Genomic DNA, 21,608 nt, shown 5'->3' with positions numbered 1-21,608 from the left:
GTATGATATGCCCAAATTTGTTCCAACCAGGGGAAATGACAAATTCGAAAGGGAAAGGAAAAAAAAAAAAATTTACACCCCCGCATAGTGGCATTGTAATGACGCCCAAATTGCTGGCAAAATTTTTGCGAAATAAAAAAAAAAAAAAAAACTGCAGTTAATGCAGTGTAAACCCTTAGGACCGCTCCTCCATCGTTGGAAAGGTTTTTTTCCCCTTTTCTATTCACAGATCATGTCCGACTGGGGAATATCCACGTGTAAAAAATTACATCCTATGCAGTAAGTTAAAGAAGGATAACAAAAGTTTGTCCCCCCTGAAAGAAAAAAAAGACCAATTTAACATTGTTTTATCTGTCCGTGTTGGTAGGGAACCACTCATTTTACTTTCGCGGGTCTTATTAAATTATTCATTTTTTGCAATTTTAAAAGGGGCGTTTTGGCCCCTCCGCGAGTTGGACTATATTTCGTGTTAGCTGCTCCTTTTCCATTTCGTCTTTCTGTAAGATGATCAACGTGGGTAGACGGTCTCAGTCGAGTTGGTGCATGCAGGCTCCCCCACCACACACCTTCCCCACGTTCCAGCATATATCTATCCTTTTTTTTGCTATCCCCATTTTTGTAATCCCTTTATCCGATCAATCCGAACAGCGCGCACAGAGTAATTCTTTCGCGACAATGGTGGAAACTTTCACTTCCTTTTTTTTTTTTTTTATCGCGCAGAACACTCGTGTTGGTTGCCCCTCAAGTGGTAATCACTGAACAACGGTCGCGCCATTTAAGGGAAAAAAAAAAAAAAAAAAGTACACATATGTATATATACGTAATATGGCGCACTTATATAGACGTAGGCGTATCTCTGCTGAGGAAAGGAGTTGGTCAAAAGGGGGGGAAAACAACGGATTATTTAAACTGAGTCAATCGTAGAACACAGTTCGTGCCACGTTCACGCAGAACAAACAGTAGGAAAAATGTTCTGTCTGTCTGCCTACATGTCCTATATGCGCATGAACCGGTGGCAGCCGTACCGGCCGCGCAATTAGAACCCCGTAAAAGGTTACCGCAGTCGGGGGAGCGTTAAAAATTACTACGTAGAATGTGTGCCGTAATGCACTTTAAATTTAGTCAGAAGTGAAGTTTTTTTTTTTTTTTGTTATTTTTTTTTCCCTGTTCCACGGTGGAGGCATAGCGCGGTGCAGCGTCTTTTTGTTACGCTCTGTTTGAGTGTCCAGCTGCCGTGTCGTGTTGTCACGTGTGATGCACTTCTACATTTAGTTGATCGGTTCGCATGGCCCATTTGGGAAAGACACGCTGTTTAACCTATTTCGTTGTCGGAAAAACAGGGAAAAAAAAAAAAAAACGTTTCCACAAAGCGAAGGTCCCCCCAATGGTGAAATGAATAGCCAAACAAGTGGGAAAATAATTCGCTACCAAAATAGCATGCATCATATGGTCTCTAAAAGGGAAGTCGCAGGAAATTTAGTTCATTCGAGGGAACGCCATGAATTCCAGGGTCTGTTTCACCTGGGCAATATGTAAGGAGAGAGAGAAAAGGGGAAGGGCGCCAGAAATAACGCCGTCTATTTGACGCGCCGATGCTTTATCGGATGGATGAACCTTCGTAGAAGAGAAAAAAAAAAAAAAATTACCAATTGAAACCAAACCGCATAAATGGAAAACCTTTTATCGACATAGTGTATTCACCCTTTACACACAACCTATTCGTGACGAATTCTACGCAGGTACCCTGCTCGGAACGAACGTCGGTGCGAAATTAGCACCAGGAGGACTGTGGACAGGTACATCATCCTCCCAAAATGCAAGCAGTAACCATGCAGACGCAAAAAAGTTACCCCTAGGTGGGCAGAGTGATAGGAGCGTTTCTCCTGAATATTCTTCTAACATAGAAGCAGATGGTGAAGAACCCCCCCAGCAGGTTGAGCACCCGCTTAACCGTGTCACAGACGTTGCGGCTGCCCCCGCAAACAAGCGAACCGAAGTCGAAGTTAGATCAGCCTTGCTCAAAAACCACGATGGAGTAAAAATCACAGGGACGTGCAATGCCAAGTTCCAACTCTTCCTCGTTCCACATGTATCAATAAGTGTCGAGGCGGAGAGTAACACAATACAGCTAGGTCGAAAGTTAGAAAACGTAACGATCACGAAGAAGCAGCACAAAGTCATTAGCAGTGAGTCATCCCCGTTGTTACAATTTGAGGAGAATGTTCATTCCCTCGTTAATCAATGCACAGGGAGGAGGACATTTAAATTTGTAGTGATTATTAAGGGGAAGGAGCTCATCCTCAAGTGGAAGGTCTACGAAAAGATGCCCTCAACAACAGAAAGTAAAGGGAAAAAAAAAAAAAAATAATTCACCGGAACGGCTGACTCAAAGCAACTTCACAGAGTGTGCTTCTCTTACCCCCAATTTTTTTTTATATAATTCTCTATTTTACTGATTAACATTTTTTTTGTCTTCCCTTCAGACAACAAAGTTAACGTGAGGACATTCCTCTTGAAGAATACAGATCAACCAATCACCGCCATACAGGTCCACACGGCAAAGGGAAACGAAGACTCCTTTCTTTTAGAAAGCAAGTCATACTTTTTAAAGGATGACATGCCAGCCAAATGTGACCTAATAGCTAGGAACTGTTTCCTCAGCGGCAATTTAGACATAGAGGGATGTTACAAGTGCACCCTATTATCTGAAAACACAGAATTAAGCAGCCCCTGTTTTAATTACCTCCCTCCCGATTTTAAGCAAAACTATGAACAAATAAAAAGGAAGACGCATGATGAAATTGACCCGGAGGCAGTCCAACTGGAGGAGTTCATCGGTAGGATCCTCCAAGTGGTCCTAAAAATAGGGGAAAATGACACCCCCACGGAAGGGGAAACCAAAGTCGAGTACCCAAATGATGATTTAAAGGAACTGCTTCTAAGTTACTGTCAAGTAATTAAGAAGGTAGACAAAAGTGGTACTCTGGAAGTACACCAAATGGGTAACCAAATGGATGTGTTAACCAACTTGAAAGGCCTATTAAAAAATCATTCGAAGGAGGAGATACCTGCATTGCGGGAAAAGTTAAAAAACCCTGCCATCTGTATGAAAGATGCAAGTAAGTGGGTAGTGCAAAAACGCGGACTGGCGTTGCCTCCCTTTGAATACAAGCATTTACAAAGGAGGGTTACTACTCCTGTGGATTCGCAAGAGGAGCATAAAGCAACAAACAAAAAGAACGTTATCGAAGACATGCACATCCCTGGTTACCGCGCTGCTATTGACCTTTCGCAAAAAGGCAAGGTGAGCCATTCAGACCTCTCAGGGGGGATGTTCTGCAATGAAGATTACTGCGATAGATGGAAGGATAAAAATAGTTGCTTCTCACACATAGAGACAGAAGAACAAGGCAATTGCAACCTTTCTTGGTTGTTTGCATCGAAGCTGCACCTAGAAACGATTAGATGTATGAAAGGGTATGACCATTTGAGTTCTTCCGCTTTGTACGTAGCTAACTGTTCCGAGAGGGGAAATAAAAGTAAATGCACTTCTGCATCGAATCCGTATGAATTTCTCACCATCGTTGAGGAAAATGGGTTCTTACCACCCGCGTTGTCGGTGCCCTATTCGTATGGGAAGGTTGGAAATAGTTGCCCCAAGCAGGAGGATCACTGGCAAAACCTTTGGGCCAATGTGAAACTGTTGGAACCCTCAAATGATCCCAACGCAGTAAGCACCAAAGGTTATACATCCTACGAAAGCGACGACTTCAGGGGGAACATCGAAACGTTTGTCAATCTGATAAAGCGCGAGGTGAGGAGCAAAGGATCCGTTATGGCTTACATCAAAGCTTTAGGTGTCTTGGGTTACGATTTCAATGGGAAGGAGGTGCAGAGCCTATGCGGTGATAAAAGACCGGACCACGCAGTGAACATAATCGGCTACGGCAACTACATCACCGCAGGGGGGCACAAGAAATCTTACTGGTTAATCAGGAATAGTTGGGGCAAGTATTGGGGTGATGGAGGAAACTTCAGGGTTGATGTGTACGGTCCACCTGAATGTCAACACAACTTTATTCATACCGCTGCTGTGTTTAACGTGGATGTGCTCGTGGCGGAGAACCCTTCCCAGAGGGAGGCCCCCTTATACAACTACTACCTGAAGAGCTCCCCTGACTTTTGGGGAAACATTTACTATAAAAACATCGGTCGTAAGGACGGTGCCGAATTGAAGGACCGAACAGGCGGGAACCAAAATTTGACTGTGCAAGGGCAGGAGGAACAGACTAAGCTCCTGGAGGACAGCGACCTCACAACAACTGCTAACCCAGTTAAAGTACCGAAAGGAGCGCAAGAAGATGCACCAAAAAGGGGGGACGCAGGGAAACGCATCTCTGAGGGGCCCACAATAGGGGAAATTAGTGAAGAGTTAATATCCGAATCGCCAGTAACGCCCATTCAGCAGGCAACACTGAGAGAAGGTCAAGTGGAGGCAAATCCTGCGTCTCCTTTAACCGTTACAGCGTCTCTCCCCACAGAGAGGGACGTACTGCTTGTGCGGGATGGCACTGACGAGGAAAAAACAGAAGCTGCAACGATGGAAGTTATGCACATTTTAAAACACATTAAACATGGAAAGGTAAAATTGGGAATAGTTACATACGGCAGTTATAGTAACATTGCTGGGGACCATAGCTGTTCCAGATCTTTTGCGCAAGATCCTGAGAAGCGGGACGAGTGCATACAGTTCTGTCATGACGAATGGAATAATTGCAAAGGAGAGGCATCTCCTGGGTATTGTCTAGCGCAACGCAGAAAGACGGGCGATTGCTTTTTCTGCTACGTGTGAGGGGCGACGCGTATTAGCGATCCGCACGGGGGTAAATAAGCATACACGTAGAGGTACTTATATATATATATTTATTTATATGCATATGTGGCAGCTCGTGGAGCGCTCTCTTTTTTCCCGCGTTTTTGCCGCCCTGCATGCAACCATTACTTTACGTGATTGTCCCCGTTTGAAATTTTGGGGGTTACAAGGCTGTCCTCCCCAAGTTTTTATTTATCCGATTTTTGTTTATAGTTTTTTTTTTTTTTTTTTTTTAATCCTCTTCATAATAGTTTTTATCCGCGTCGTGATTATTATTTTTCGTTTTCAGAAAAGGAAAACAACTGCAAGATTGAATAAGGCACGTTTTGATTTCTCCATTTTTTACATATGTACTTTTCCCCTTTCGCATAGGACAAAGAATGGATACGCGTATACAAACACATATATATACATAGACATATATATATATATATATTTATTTATTAAAAATTTTTTTTTTCATTGTAAAAGTATGCCCGCACGGAGAAAAACGAATGGCGCACCGTTACCTACTAGGCGTCCGCATTATTCGCTCTCTTCCAAGCCCACAGTTGGGTTCAGGAGAAGAACGCGGCAAAATTGTACAACCCCCGGTTAAAATATATTTTCTCGTTCTCGGGGTGCGTAGAAGGGCCCACTTATCACGGGGGGAGCCCAACAATCATCATGAAAAGGCATACCACGAAGCAATGGTGCACAAATATTTATTTAAGTTTAATCGTAGAGCCCGGTCATTTCAATTTTACTACCCCATATGATTCGGATATAGGGTTGGTCGTTACCGCGAAGCGTTATTTCACTCATTAAAAATAGAATAATCCATTATTCAGTTGTTAAAAGAAAAAAAAAAAAAAAATTAACAAAAAGTTAATAAAAGATGGAAATAAAAGAAGAAAAAAAAGAAAAATCTGTCAGGTAGCTAACTGAAAGAAAAAAAAAGAAAAAAATAAGAAAAAAGAGAAAAATTCTTTAGGTAGCTAAAAGGAAAAAAAAAAAAAAAAATTTTTCAGGTAGCTATCTAAAAAGAATAGGAAAAAAAAAAAAAAAATTCTTCCGGTAGCTAACTGAAAGCATAAGGAAAAAAGAAAAAAAAGAAACAGTCGTAGAATAGGTACCTTTAGTTCTACACAACAGAATGAAGTTGGCCCTTCCGTTCCTTTTCATACTAAGTAAGGAGGAGAAAAAAGAGGATGCTGCAAGGAATGACCAACAATCGTCTAACAATGAAAGGGAGTGAACAAACGAGAGGACGGAAGCATATGTGTGGAAAATTTATCCTCCAAATGGCGGGGACGTTTGCGAGAGAGCGAGTTCTACATGCTTTCCATTCTTTCCATTCTGTCCATTAATTTTTTCTCCACTTTTTGTGTCCTTTTCCTTTAGGTGCTGCATTACTCGATGATGTAATTAAGTGTGACGAGGATGTGAACATTCCTGACCCGCCAGAATCGCAAAATGAGAACCCCGGAAGAAAAGATAACCCACCGAGTAACTCGAACCCCTCTCCTCATGAAGACTCTGGCACAGTGGAGCCAACAGTGGACGGAAATGAGTCTGGAGGTGAGCACAAGACGGTGGGGGAAGCGATAGACAAGCCAGCAGATCAGCCGGCAGATCAACCAGCAGAACAATCTGCAAAGCAATCAACAGACAAACCTACAGACGGACCACTTACCCAGCCGACCGTGGAGGTATCCAGCAAAGCTGCAGCGGCTGCGGTGAGAAACCCGAACGAAATAGAAGCCAAGTGCGAGCAACTTAAAGACCAAGATGGCGTGAAAATAACAGGACCCTGCGGGGCAAAGTTTCAGGTGTTTCTCGTCCCGCACGTAACCATAAATGTCGAAACAGAGACGAACACAATTTATATAGGAAAAAAACTTAACGATGTTATTATCACGAAGAAGCAACACAAAGTCATTAGCAGTGAGTCATCCCCGTTGTTACAATTTGAGGAGAATGTTCATTCCCTCGTTAACCAATGCACAGGGAGGAGGACATTTAAATTTGTAGTGATTATTAAGGGGAAGGAACTCATCCTCAAGTGGAAGGTCTACGAAAAGATGCCTTCAACAACCGAAAGTAATAGAAAAAAAAAAAAAAAAAAAATAAATATCAGCAAAGCAACCTCGCAGAGTGCGCTCCTCTTACCCCCAATTTTTTTTATAAAATTCTCTATTTTACTGATTAACATTTTTTCTTTTTTTTTTGTTCGTCCTCCCTTCAGACAACAAAGTTGATGTGAGAACATTCCTCTTGAAGAATACAGATAAACCAATTACCGCCATACAGGTGCACACGGCAAAGGGAAACGAAGATTCCTTTCTTTTAGAAAGCAAGTCATACTTTTTAAAGGATGACATGCCACCCAAATGTGACCTCATAGCTAGGAACTGTTTTCTCAGTGGCAATTTAGACATAGAAGGATGTTACAAATGCACTTTATTATATGAAAACACAGAATTAAACAGCCCCTGTTTTAATTACCTCTCTCCCGATTTTAAGCAAAACTATGAGCAAATAAAAAGGAAGACGCAGCAGGAAAAGGACCCTATCGAAGTCCAATTGGCAACTTCCATTAATAAAGTCCTCCAAGGAATGTACAAAAAAGGAGAAATGGGTCTAAACGAGTTGCTTAGCTTTGATAAAGCAGATACAACCTTAAAAGAGGAATTGCTAAATTATTGCGCCTCCATGAAAAAGGTGGATACCAGTGGAGTATTGGAAAACTACGAATTGGGCAGTGAAGAAGACGTATTTTCCAACCTAACAAACATTTTAAAGAACCATGCAGGGGAAACCAAGTCTACGTTACAAGACAAGCTCAAAAATCCTGCTATATGCCTGAAAAATGCAAACCAGTGGGTAGGTAGAAAAAAAGGGTTAGTTCTTCCTAGTTTGTCCCATACCCATGGGGAAGGGACCCTTTCCGCGATTGCCACAGAAAAGGAAGGGAAAAAGGAAGACAAACTAAAAGGAAGCAAGAAAGTACAAACTAACGGTTACGATGGTGTTATCAATTTTTTGTCACACGAAAAGACGAACATGCAGTCCACCAGTTTTATTGACAGCATGTATTGCAACGATGAGTACTGTAACAGATGGAAGGACGACACCAGTAGTTGTCTTGCAAAAATTGAACCACAAGACCAAGGAGACTGTGCCACGTCATGGCTTTTTGCATCGAAGTTACATTTAGAAACGATTAAATGCATGAAGGGATACGAACATGTGCCTAGTTCTGCGTTGTATGTGGCTAACTGTTCTAATAAGGAAACGCCCACGGATAAATGTCATGCGGCATCCAACCCGTTGGAATTTTTGCACACTTTGGAAGAGACAAAATTTTTGCCAACGGAATCGAATCTCCCATATTCGTATAAAGCGGTAAATAATGTTTGTCCTGAGCCAAAAAATCATTGGCAAAACTTATGGGCAAATGTGAAGTTACTAGACCCGCAATATCAACCCAATGCAGTAAGCACGAAAGGGTACACCGCATATCAAAGTGCAAATTTTAACGGAAACATGGATGCGTTTATTAAATTGGTAAAGTCTGAAATAATGAATAAAGGATCGGTCATCGCTTATGTTAAGGCCGCAGGAGCATTAAGTTACGATCTCAACGGAAAGAAGGTGCAAAGTTTGTGTGGAAGTGAAGAAACGCCAGATCTTGCTGTCAACATAATTGGGTATGGTAATTACATAAACGGGGAAGGAATAAAAAAATCCTATTGGTTGTTGCAGAACAGTTGGGGAAAATATTGGGGAGATGGTGGCCATTTTAAAGTAGACATGCATGGTCCACCTGAATGTCAACACAATTTCATCCACACCGCTGCAGTCTTCAATGTGGATCTTCCCCTTTTAGAGAACGTCGAGAAAAAGGGACCCATGTTGTACAATTACTATATGAAAAGCTCGCCCGATTTTTACAACCATATTTTATATAGAGGGGTCCAAACAGAGGAGGACCGCGAAATTGGCATAAGTGGACAAGACAAGATTATCAGTTCTGTTGTTTCTGGACAGACATCTGCGGAAGATACGTTGGACAGTGAGGAGCAGTCCTCTGTAGTTGGAGAGGGAAAGGGAAACACCACTACAGAAGGGGCCGAGTCTACGGAGGAAGCTAAGTCGCCACCTGAGGCAGGAACGGACGAATCAATAGAAACAGAGGAACAGGACGAGCAGGAGGAAGAGGAGGGTGATGAGTTTGAGGAGAAGGGGTACGGCGAGCAGGAAGAAGAGGGGGATGATGAATTTGAGGAAGAGGGATATGATAAGTTCGAGGAGGAAGGGGATGATGAACAGGAAGTTGAGGAGGACAATGAACCAGAAGAGGAAGGTGCGGAATATGAAGAGGGATACACCGAAACAGGGAAGGAAAGTGTGGAAACAGAGGAACCAAGCCGGGTAGCCATGTCAGATGAATCTTCAGGAGAAATGGAGGAACCGCACACCATGGCGTCGCCTAGCGGGTCTGTAAACTCAACGCCCTCCTCTGCAGCACCTGCGTCAACCCGTAACATCTCGCTCATTAAAGTTAAGCAGATAATGGAAGTGATCCATATTATGAAACACATAAAAAGTGGGAAGTTGAGGTTAGGCATAACAACGTACAAAGATGACTTGGACCTTGCAAACAAACACGATTGTTCGAGGTCTTATTCGCAGGACCCTGAGAAGCGGGACGAGTGCATACAGTTCTGTCACGACGAATGGAATAATTGCAAAGGAGAGGCTTCTCCTGGGTATTGTCTAACACAACGGAGAAGAAAAAACGACTGTTTCTTCTGCTACGTGTAAAATATTGTAATTTAGGCCACCAAGAAAGGATATATAAAGTCTTTTTTTCCATTGTCGTAGGAGAGGCAGCAAAGCAGCATATGCTGTATTGACATAGCCTTAACCTTCACATACCAATGGGAAAGGGTGCCAACTATTTGTCTTACATTGTAAACTCGGAGGGATTCCTTTTCCCTCATTTTATGTGCAGCTTACGGAGCGCGCCGTACTTTTACAGTTGTCCTTTGTTTTTGATTTTTTTGTGTAACTTTTTTTCAAACTTTTTTTTTTTTTCACTGTTTATTGTTTTATTAAATCCGCCAAAAATATAACTACAAGACAAAGCAGTTCAATTTTATTTTGTCGCTTTTATTGGAGTCACATAGGGTATTTGGACCCACGGGTGGAGGTGCCCTATGGTTTAGGGGTCGCCATGTTAGTAGCGGGGCACGCAGAGCTAGCCATCTTCACTAGGTACGTGCGAAGGTGTCCAATTTGGTGGACACACACATGGGGGAAGGGGGAGAGTGTTGCCTAAGGAGACTTATCTCCCTGGGTGATTTGCACAAAATTACGAAAGCGTAGGGGTGATAACATAAGCGTACACATGTAGATGTAGATACAGCTGTGTGAGTTTGCCCCCCTGCAGATGGCACTTACTCTTTTCTGTGGAAGCCACAACTGCTCTGTTCCTAAGCAGAAAATAAATACGCTTACAGCACGGAAGCTGCTAAGGAGGGATCCGAACCATGTAACTCCTATTTGGAGGGACATCACAGCTTTCATCGCAACTTTTGTTCTAGCTGCCTCAATGGGGAGGATACTGCTAAGTGGTTCAATAAATGGGCATCCACGTGTGGGGGTCTTCCCTTTACAGATTAGCCGCTGCAGGTGAGCGAAGGATGTGTCCCAATAGGAGACCAGCAGATCGGACGACTTAAGAGCAGGAGCGTAACTACCAACCATGTTGGGTAGTAGTCGAATCGGAAGTAAGGGCAGGAGGATCAGGAGGAAGGACCGGTACCGGCTAAATAATGAAAAGGAACACCGAGGAATGGAAGACAATCCAGCAGGTACGACCGCATAAGTGCCCCTTTCAGAACATACCCACCATGCAAGGGGGAAGAGGAACTTAGTGACATAAGGCATTGGAAGTATTATGGGCGCACCTCACGCTTGCTCAAGGTCGCGCTTTCTCAAAATTTCCTTTAGCAGCCCTGGAGAAAAATCCCGAATGGGTTTACCTTGTAAAGGGGGAAATGTGTAAAATATACAGATGAGCCACCTCCTGGTAAATATGCCCACGGGGGGAAGGAAAAAATGTTTGCCCCTCCTGTAACGCAGAAGGGGGTCACATTAAGTTGAGAGGGTTAAGAACGCGCTGTTTTCGTATCTGTAATCGTCCCACGTGAAAATAAGGTCACTGCATTTTACTTCTAAAGGATGCGAAATTCGTTTTCTTCCGCGTGGTGCGTTTATCCATTTCGATTCAATTACACGCTCTGTCGAGACCGGAGGAAGTGTGAATTGGTCGGGAGCGAGCAGCCCTTCGCTTGGTTGCACATCCAGATGCTTTTTTATTACCGTTTAATGGCTTTTTGCAATATTTTGCAATATTCTGTAATATTTTGTAATTTTTTTTTTTTTTTTTTTTTTAATCTGCCCCGTTTTTCTCCCTCCGGGGAAGCAGAACTTATCTGAGCCTTTGCAAACTTGGCCCTAAAGAGCACGCCTCCCTTGGTGCAAATGAAAAGGGATACCAAGCAAAAAATGAAGCAATAATAAAAGTGACAAAAAAAGTGGTAACTGTAATAATATCGATAATGATAAAAGTACCCTGGTGTGCAGGAGAATACGGAAAGAGAGAGGAAGCTCTACGTGACTTACTAACTTCCTTCCCTTTGGTGTGCATTCGTTTCCCCCTGTAGCGTTTCGTTTCACGTACACACATACACACACACCTGGTTGGTTTATTTGCTGGGGGCAAGTTGGCCCGAAAGGAGATCTGGAGCTAAACAGATTTCTGCTCAGCTTACTGCACCAAGCAAGTAAGTTCCTCTCATATCGTAAACGTCGCCACGAATTTGTCATCATCGTTCTGTTCATGTGACCATTATTGTATCAGTGTTACTTCACTCTGTTTTGCGCCTTTCCCCTTTTTCGCTTTATTTTGCATTTTTTTCCCCTTCTTCTCTAGCGAAATGCCAAACTAAGTTGTCACATTTACGCTTCATGAACAGAACAAACTTACTTGTTCATCGAGAATAAACGTCGACTAGCCCTGTGTTAAAGTTACACCATCTCGTCGACAGCTCCATACGATCCAAATTTCCTTGTGCCAAGGATAATCCTTTGGCTTCTTTTTTTACCATCACCCGTATATGACATGATGAAGGCTCGTATTTGTGCCCTTCTGCTAATAGGTAACAATGGGAGGAACTTACACTAGAGTGTTATGCATTAATAGTTCCGCAGATGATGGGTCCCTCTGCTAATTTTTTTTTCCATCCCAAGGGGGGGCCCCCTTTTTCTTCCCTTCACCATAGTTTTGCACATTGAGGAGCTAAATACCTCCTGAGCGGGAACCACACATGTGTGTACACTTTTTCCAAAACTGCCTCCTTGCAGGTCTTTTGTTTGCAAATGGAGGAGCACGATGCGCCGACGCGGGGAGTGGGGGAACTCCCGGAGATAATCCAGCAGGTCCACCCCAAAGTACAGACAATGGAGGAATGAATTCTGCGAGTTCTTCCGGCGGTCATTCAAGTGCGGGAGGAAGCAGCGCTCCGGCAGCACAATCACCAGAAGCACCTAATGCAGGAGGGTCACCACCACCTCAAGCGACTAGTGCAAATATACCCGCTGTGTCTCAAGCACCAAGTGTTTCCAATACTGCCAGTGCAGATGCCCAAGTGGCTGCCGCACCCTCCGCGAGCTTCACATATCCCATTCACGTGAAAGCATCCTTATTAAAAAACTACAAGGGGGTAAAAGTTACAGGTCCATGTGGGTCCTACTTCCAAGTGTACCTCGTACCCTACCTCTACGTGAATGTCAACTCAGGGGGAAGTGAAATTGAGATGGAGCCTCTGTTCATGAAGGTGGACAACAAGATCAAATTTGAGAAGGAGAAACACCTCCTGCAAAACATCTGTGCTGAGAATAAAACATTTAAGCTTGTCTTATACGTAGACAAAGACGTGCTAACCATTAAGTGGAAGGTCTATCCTGCAGAGGGAGAAGCAAGTAAGGAGGCAAAAAAAAGACATAAAAAAAATAATTGACATTTGAAGGGATTACCCCCCCCTTAATGGTAAACCATCCACATGTCTATTCTAACCTTCATGCAACACAGTCCCTCCTGCAGGTTCGGATAATACGGTAGATATTAGGAAGTACAAAATGAAGGACATAGGCCAACCTATCACCTCCATGCAAGTTATGATGGTTGCTGAGCAGGATGGGACCATGTATGTGGAAAGCAAGAATTTTTCCATCATGAATGATATTCCCGGTAGGTTCCCATGTTGGCGAACAGTTGCCTGTTAGGGGAATCTCTCTAAAGTGCACGCTCTGGTGTTCATCACTGTAATGTTAAAACTGTTTTTTTTCCATATTTGCCTTTTTTTTTTTTTTTCCTTTTTGCAGAGAAATGTGACGCAATTGCCAAGGAGTGCTTCATGAGCGGCGTATTGGACATCCAGAAGTGCTACCACTGCACACTACTGCTGCAGGAGAAGAAAAAGGCGGAGGAATGCTTCACGTATGTGTCCCCCCAGATTAAAGACAATTTTGAGAAGATACAACAAACAAAGGCAGAAGACGAAGAGGACCCCAGCGAAGCGGAACTGGAAAAAACAATTCATAACATATTCACCAAAATTTATGAAGAGGGAGGAAATCTTTACAAGGAGGTGAATCAGCTAGCCATCATGGATTACTCTCTTAAGTATGAGCTGTTGAAGTACTGCTCATTAATGAAGGAGGTGGATGCTAGTGGAACGCTGGACAATCACGAACTCGGCAACCCCGAAGAAGTATTCGCCCACATAACGACTATTCTTCACAACAACAGCGAACTTGATGTCTTTTCACTAAAGAACAAGCTCAAAAATCCAGCCCTATGTTTGAAGAAAGTTGGTCACTGGATTGGTAGCAAGACCGGGCTCACACTTCCCAGCTTGGAGAATAGCAGCGTGCAGAATAACGCGGACTCCTTTGGTGAAAGCGAAGACGACATTTCCGATTCGACCACAACTGAAGGTGCAGATTCGTATCCCTTACATTTCTCAGATAAGTTGTTTTGCAATAATGACTACTGTGATAGGACCAAGGATACCAGCAGTTGCTTTGCAAAAATTGAGCCACAAGACCAAGGAGACTGTGCCACGTCATGGCTCTTTGCATCGAAGTTACATTTAGAAACGATCAAATGCATGAAAGGATACGATCATGTGCCTAGTTCTGCGCTGTATGTGGCTAACTGTTCTAATAAGGAAACACCCACAGACAAATGTCATGCACCATCCAACCCGTTGGAATTTTTGCACACCTTGGAAGAGACAAAATTTTTACCAACGGAATCGAACCTTCCCTATTCGTATAAAGCGGTAAATAATGTTTGTCCTGAGCCAAAGACCCACTGGCAAAACTTATGGGCAAATGTGACACTACTACCCCCGCAATATCAACCCAATGCAGTGAGCACCAAAGGATACACCGCTTATCAAAGTGCAAATTTTAACGGAAACATGGATGCGTTTATTAAATTGGTAAAGTCTGAAATAATGAACAAAGGATCGGTCATCGCGTATGTAAAGGCCGCAGGAGCATTGAGTTATGACCTGAACGGAAAGAAGGTACTGTCTCTATGTGGAAGTGAAGAAACGCCAGATCTTGCTGTTAACATAATTGGCTATGGTAATTACATAAACGCGGAAGGAATAAAAAAATCCTATTGGTTGTTGCAAAACAGTTGGGGCAAATATTGGGGAGATGAAGGCAACTTTAAAGTAGACATGCATGGTCCGCCTGAATGTCAACACAACTTCATCCACACTGCGGCCGTGTTTAACTTGCACATCCCCGTGGTAATTCCCACACCGAATAGTGACCCAGAAATAAATAGCTACTACTTGAAGAACTCTCCAGATTTCTTCAGTAACTTTTATTTGAATAAACTCGAGGCTGAAAAGGCCAATGGTTTAAGCCACCAAAAGGGACCCATCCATAACTCCGTTCTTTATGGTCAGTCAGGGGAAGGAGAATCAGAGGAACAGGTATCGACAAGTATTGAATCTGGCACGGGGGTGGAAACAGCATCCGATGGATTGGTCGCTGGAGGAACAGCAGCAACAGGAGGACCAAACTCACCAACAGTGCCGGTAACATCTGAAGCAGTAACTCAACCTGGCGGAGAGGCTGCCCCCGTAAGCACGAATTTAGTGAATGACGCACCAGGAAATAGCGCTACAAGTACGGAAGGTGTACAGGTCACTCCACCCTCTAATGAACCAGTGCCCCCTGTCACAGACACAGTCACAGGCCCTGCGCCAGTTCAGCTATCGGAATTAACCGGATCAACGGGCATAAACGTTCAAGGCGTAACAAAAGTACTCCATTTTTTGAAAAATGTGAAGAACGGAAAAGTGAGTAGCAGTTTTGTGACGTACGATGATGAGAGTGCCATCGGCGATAAGTCATGTTCGAGGGTCCAGTCCTCAGATGTAGATAAGCTAGAGGATTGTGTTAAATTTTGTGAGGAAAACTGGAATGCTTGCAAGGGTAGTATATCGCCTGGTTACTGTCTAACGAAGAAGAAAGGAAACAACGATTGCTTCTTCTGCTTCGTGTAGAAAGGATTTCATGGGCGTGGTTAAATCGGGCAAAGAAACATACGTGTGTGCTACTCCGCTTAGTGGGAATAGCTTTCTCCTTTTAATTACAAAAAAAAAAAAAAAAAAAAAAAAAAACGAAAAAATGTACCTGCGTTTATGGGCGTCCATTTTCTGCTCTTCCTGGGAGGATCTCAGAGCAGATCTCACGCTTGAGGCATCCGTCAGGCAATTTTTAATGAACAGTTTTTATGCACTTTTTAGGCATCTTTTTTTGCCGCCTTTTTCTTTTTCTTCTTCCATTTTTTTTGCACCGTCAAACCACCGGTCGGACTACTTCACAGGGTGAGGGTGTTATTAAAAGGAGCTTCTCCTAAGCGGACGGCGGAAAGCCATGCTTGGCACCCGTCTGAACCACATCGCAGCTACCAGCTCATGTGTGTGCATACATTCACCACTGAGGCAGGCACGCATTTAACCTTTGTAAAAATCTTAAAATGGGCACGTATCGGTTTGTTGTGAAGTTGGAACAATTTCCAGGAGGGTATGAATTAATGGGGTTTCAATTTACGTCGTAGAAAATGGCAATTACGTCGCTGCATGTACGGAATGTATTCTCCACGGTCATACCCATTACTATTGCTTAGCTTTCCATTTTTTTTTTTCCCCTTCCTTAAGGGGGAAGCTTTCACGCATGAGGGAAAAGACAAACCGGTTGGGGGTTTCCTCCAAATGGAAACTTCAGACGACTACCGTGGAAAGTTACACAAGTGTAAACTATATTCGCGTGGTGCAACAAAAAATGTGGGGAGTGATTAGCCTTAGGTCATTCTATCGAATAAGAGTGGCAGAAGGAGTAGACCCCAACAGGGGTGCCCCTACTATACTACGTAACATTATAGCGGTGAAAATGGAAAATGTCTACGCAGTTGATCTGGTGGTGATTATACTAGCCAATCGAGGGGACCTGTCGTCAGCACAGATATACCACAATGCAGGAAATATTCTCGGATGTACCATTTCTTTATGAGTAATTTTAAAGCGATTGGTGCGATATGGGAATAGGGGGAAGAATATTCACCATGGGATATGTGGCTAGCACATGTGTCCCTGTTCCAGGTACCACTGATCTTACATGCACAATGTACGGATATCTGCACCAAGAGGTGAAGCACCCTAAATGTGGATTACCTCCCCCATGGGAACATCCTAGAAAGAGTTCATTGAACTACTCCAGGTGGGGATGACGCTCATAGGGGGGTTGCTCCCCACCTGCGGAATTGCCATCCCTGAATGCCCCGCCCCGCGTAGGGCTGCCAAGATAACCCAAGTACTGCACATATTAAACCATGTGAAGCAGAGGAAGGTAAAGACGGGCCTTGTTACTTACAGCAGTTATGCTGCCATGAGCGCAAGACACGTTTCCTCATGAGCGGTGGCAAGGGACCCTGAGAAGCAGGACGAGTGCATACAGTTTTGTCACGACGAATGGAATAATTACAAAGATAAATTTCTACCAGCGTATTGTTTAACACACAAGAGGGGAAAGGATGACTGCTTTTTCTGCTACGTGTAAGATTCTACAATTTTGTGGAGGCCATGTGAACGATGCCTTCTCCTCCCCCCCTCTACTCATGAGAATTAACCTTGTTGAATTTTTTACGCGAAGTTTCCCCTAAAGGTGTTCCCCTTCGTTTTGTCAGTTCATAGAAAGTGGTGTAATTTAACTTTGTGCTAAAAGAAATTTTTTTCTTTTTTTTTACACATATATATTTATCCGGATGTTACACAGTTCATACCTTTTGAAGAACACGTGGCAGTTACGTTGCTTGCCGTGGCGAGTCATGGGATATAAGTCACATTCCTGTTCCGTGAGAATTGCGCGCCGCATTACTTCCGAAATCATCCGTGTGTTGTAACCACTCAACAGAACTGAATGCATGGCTGTTTTTTTTTTTTTTTTTTTTCCAAATCTAGGTGCGTCCTTTCAAGTAGACACACAAATGTGTGTGGGGATGAAGGAACACCCCTCAGTTTAAAAATTTTTTTTTTTTTTTTTAATTCAAAATGGTGAAAATAAAATTAAGGAAAAGGAAAAATGTTCCGGTCGGTGCGTCCGTCCAGTTGGCGTTGAGACCTGTACAGGTGCCTGCGTAGAGAAAAGGCATTTTCAACCAAAGTGAAAAGAAAATTTTTTTTTTTTTTTTGCTTCTTTTAGGACTCGCTTAAAGGGGGGAAAGAGGCCTGTACCTTACACGAACAAACGAAACGAGCATTGTTTTGGCTCTTTCCTTCTGACTGGCAAATGTAACATCCTTGGAAGTTACAAAAAGGCAAAATTAACAAATTCAAATGGCAGAATTTTCCGCCCCATTTTGATAGGAGAGCGTCAAATCTGCATGCACACATTTTGGTGTCCCCATTTTCTTTTTTTTTATGATCACGCCTATGTTAAGGCGAAGCATTCTCCAAGTAGAATCACAACAAATTTACTTTTTAAAATTACAAACTTTGTGAAGCAGGGGTGGGCACCCTTTGTAACGTCTATCAAGGGGGAAGGGGTCTAAAGTTTTTCTTTTTTTGTAAAATGTAATGAAGTGTGCACCATTGTCACCATGAAATGGTAGCAAAGGAATAGGAAAAAAAATTAAAAAGGAAAAGTAAAAAAAGAGGAAGATCTCTGTACAGAAGAAGATCGGGAACAGCCTACTCCGCAGGACAGGATGAAGTTGCTTGTGGCGCTCCTCTTCATTCCAAGTAAGAAAATATTACCACTTGGAGGAGTAAAGGAGCGTCCAAAATGAGCACCTATGGAATGACAACGTTACAACGGTCTAGTGGGGTTCCCCTCATAGGTACCTCCAAAAAATGGCAGCTTATGTTTTAATCCAAAGGATGTCTCTCCGCTGCAACATGTTCGTCCTCCTTTTTACTAAAACGTTTAACACAGGTGCTTTGTTAAGGCGTAACGCGCAAGGTTTCGTATATGCGGAGTCAACCCCTGGAGGCGTAATATGGGGGACAGCATCAGACGGATATCTACTCACACAGGAAGATTCAGAGCAGAAAAGGATAATGACTAAAGATGAGAGAGCAGATAGTCGTCTAGGGAAATATCAAACGGGGAATAATCGTACTACCACTACCCATGGGGCTTTTTCTAAACGTAGAGAACAGGACGAAGGGTTAGGTCAAGCGAACCACACCAAAGTAAAAACACAATTATTGAAGGAACCAATCGGGGGGAAGATTAACAGAATGTGTGAGGCAGAAATAGCATTCCCTTTCATCCCTCCTTCTTACATCTCCGTTACAACGGAAGACTCCAAAGCAGGGGCCTTTAGGATGCTGACCTATAATAAGGATAATGCCTTACCCCTTACTTGGGAGGTATACTTTCCCGTGGAACCCCTCACAGCAAGTAAGAAGGTTCCACAGAAAAAACACAATTGAATGAGTGCACCGTTATGTTTATCCATTAATCGATATGTATGTATACATGTGTGTATGCTTTCCCCCCCCTCCGTTTTGCAGCAAAACGCAACGCAACTGAGGCGAAATGGTACAACCGAGCCTTAGCAGAAAACAATGATGGCCCGAGTGACGATGACCATGACTTCTTTCCTGGGGGAATTCACTCAGAAGGGGATGAAGCTCTTCCCCCCATCGGGAAGGATGATCTGTCCGAGGAACACCAGCTCAGGAACTCCATCGACCATATCCTGAACTGGGTTTACAGGATCGATAAGGACGGAAGGAAGGTTCTGATCACGCAGGAAGAGTTAAACAACTCCATGAAAGAGGATCTAATGAAATACTGTCAATTAATGAAGCAGGTAGACACCAGTGGTACTCTGGAAGTGCACCAAATGGGTAACGAAATAGAAGTCTTCAACAACCTAATCGAACTGTTGCGAAAGCATCAAGACGAAACAGTTTCCACTCTGCGAAGGAAACTGCGGAACCCAGCGGTGTGCATGAAGAATGTGGGTGAATGGATACTGAAGAGGAGGGGGTTGGTCTTGCCCGACTCGTCCAGCAGCAACGCAAGTGAGCATGACGCCAACTTGGTTGCAGACTCCAGATGGATCAAATGTGTAAAGAGTAATTCCATAGGTGCTAGCACCGACAAATACAACAGGGAGGAAGACGGAATGGTTGATTGGGAGAAATTAAAAATGAGAAGTAAGCACATTTGCGGCTTTAACGGGGGGCTTCACTCTGGTGGGGAACGATCCAATGGGGACGACCCCGAAGGGTCGAATGGTAAAGACCTCTGCAGTCCTAAGGATAAGGAGGAGGTGGAATGAAGAGACAGTTGTGGCCTTTCCTAAATTTTCACAACGCAAGGTGTGCTCATAAAAATGTTAGAAGCGTGAAGGGAGTGGTACACTGGAGGGACACACATTTGTTTACAGCTAGCTTCAGCCAGGAAGAACCATACATAAGGAACCCTCACATATGTTCGAACCGACTGTAAATTCCTCCATGTCGTGCAGGAGGACCATAACTTGTCTCTCCAGTGGAACCTCACAACCACTTGCATGCCCAATCGAGTTTAAAAGGAGCTGTCTCAGATAAAGCACAGCTTCGTTGCATCGTCCTAATTCTTTCAACTGGTCCGAGGAAAAGCGACGCACTTAGGGGGGAAAAGGTGAGAAGTACCATCCTGATGAAGTGCCAAATGATGAATGACGCATTTAGGGAGAAAATGGCTTCGTTCATAGCCTGGGAGGAGGGGGAATGGAAAATACACTTACAAATATAGAAAGGAGGGAACATCGAAAAAGATAATATGACGCTCTACAAAGCAACTGCGAAGGGGTAGTCAACTTGGAGGTGAGTATGCATAAGGCAGGGAAACTTCCATGTAACGCTGCCCCGTTTATGGTAAACCTACTAATGTACCAGTGTGTGAGGCAGCCGGCATCATTTAACTAACGCTGAAGGGGGAAATCCCCTTTTCTGGGGGGAGTTGTCCTTACGATTAATTGTTTGATCTAATGGGGAAAAGCACACCAAGAAGGTGGTAGGAAAATCTCAACTGGAGGATCGGATCATTCGTTAAGGAAAAGCGCCGGAAGGTGAATTAGCATTCAAGAGGGAGTCAATCCGGGGAACCAAAGCAAAGAACAGAATTGAACCCATTTAAGTCCATCGAAACGTTTCACCGTTTAAAGTCGTCCAGAAAAGGGTAGGGTAAAATTTGATGATCGTACGGGGGTCCCATACATGGAGTTCCCTAACCTGGAATGTGTAAGTCGGAGGAGTGTTTCCCTCCCTCAAGTGGAAGCCCCTGCGAATACGTACCAATTTGTGTCTATGCTTTTTTTTTTTTTTTTTGTGAATGATTTACAGATGGGATTTGATAACCCTTTGCATTTTTTCACACAAATGATTTTTTTTTTTTTCAAAAGCATTTTAACAACACACCCTGAGGAAAGTGCTTCTGCCCGCGTGAACCTCTCTCCCCTTTCACTTAAAGGGATAACCGCATGTCGGTATGCATGCACTGTGGCTTTTCCTCATAACTGTTCGATTTTTCCATTCCGTTAAATTGACGCAATTTAAGTGAAAAAAAGGAAAAAAAATATTCCCTTAAAACTTCGTCCGCTAACGTAGGCGGGGTTGCGAGGTGCTTTAAGATTAGATCAAATTAGGACGTGTGTTCACAGAGGGGCGGGGAATACGTAAGGCCCAAAGTAACACAAGCGTGTGTGCCCCTAACGTATACACACTGCATGCATGTGTATGCACACATGCGAACCGGTTACTTCAGCTACTTTTCACCCCCACATACGCACATGCCCCTCTTATCGTCACACGGTCGAAGGGATCAAACATACGCGTTACACACTTGAGCATAATTCGAGAGTGCAAATCTGAATGGAGCGTTGCATAAGGTGGCTCGGGACTGCCAGCATATGAGACTACTGCACAGATGAGAACGAAACTTCGGTGCAGACTTCATATAGTTATGTATCAAGTGGGAGAAAGAGATTAACTGCCTTAGAGGAAAAAATAAAATAAAATAATAAAATAAAAAAAATAAAATAAAAATAAAACAAAATAAGAACAGAACAAAATACTAATTTGTTCTTATTCTAAACAAA

The 21,608-nt window shown here is 43.4% G+C and overlaps 1 protein-coding gene across 1 annotated transcript in view; it reads left to right on the top strand.

Annotated features, from left to right (window-relative positions):
* Positions 1-504: 504 nt before the first annotated feature.
* PCOAH_00008610 (Putative papain-like cysteine prorease) overlaps positions 505-21,608 on the top strand; it is a gene marked incomplete at both ends in the record, with an annotated part of 42,121 nt that continues 21,017 nt past the window's right edge. The window contains 15 exons of the mRNA XM_020057670.1: positions 505-517; positions 1,740-2,342; positions 2,484-4,802; positions 6,257-6,955; positions 7,101-9,678; positions 10,640-10,734; positions 11,650-11,709; positions 12,290-12,907; positions 13,029-13,175; positions 13,310-15,512; positions 15,962-16,039; positions 16,807-16,915; positions 18,213-18,252; positions 18,371-18,916; positions 19,030-19,796. Coding sequence (XP_019913208.1) covers positions 505-517; positions 1,740-2,342; positions 2,484-4,802; positions 6,257-6,955; positions 7,101-9,678; positions 10,640-10,734; positions 11,650-11,709; positions 12,290-12,907; positions 13,029-13,175; positions 13,310-15,512; positions 15,962-16,039; positions 16,807-16,915; positions 18,213-18,252; positions 18,371-18,916; positions 19,030-19,796 — 10,875 coding nt within the window. The remainder of the gene's footprint in view (positions 518-1,739; positions 2,343-2,483; positions 4,803-6,256; positions 6,956-7,100; positions 9,679-10,639; positions 10,735-11,649; positions 11,710-12,289; positions 12,908-13,028; positions 13,176-13,309; positions 15,513-15,961; positions 16,040-16,806; positions 16,916-18,212; positions 18,253-18,370; positions 18,917-19,029; positions 19,797-21,608) is intronic.

This window comes from Plasmodium coatneyi, chromosome 4 (assembly GCF_001680005.1).
Source record: "Plasmodium coatneyi strain Hackeri chromosome 4, complete sequence".
Taxonomy (NCBI): Eukaryota; Apicomplexa; class Aconoidasida; order Haemosporida; family Plasmodiidae; genus Plasmodium; species Plasmodium coatneyi.
The sequence above is the reverse complement of the archived record's forward strand: the minus strand, read 5'-3'. Positions and strand labels throughout refer to the sequence as shown.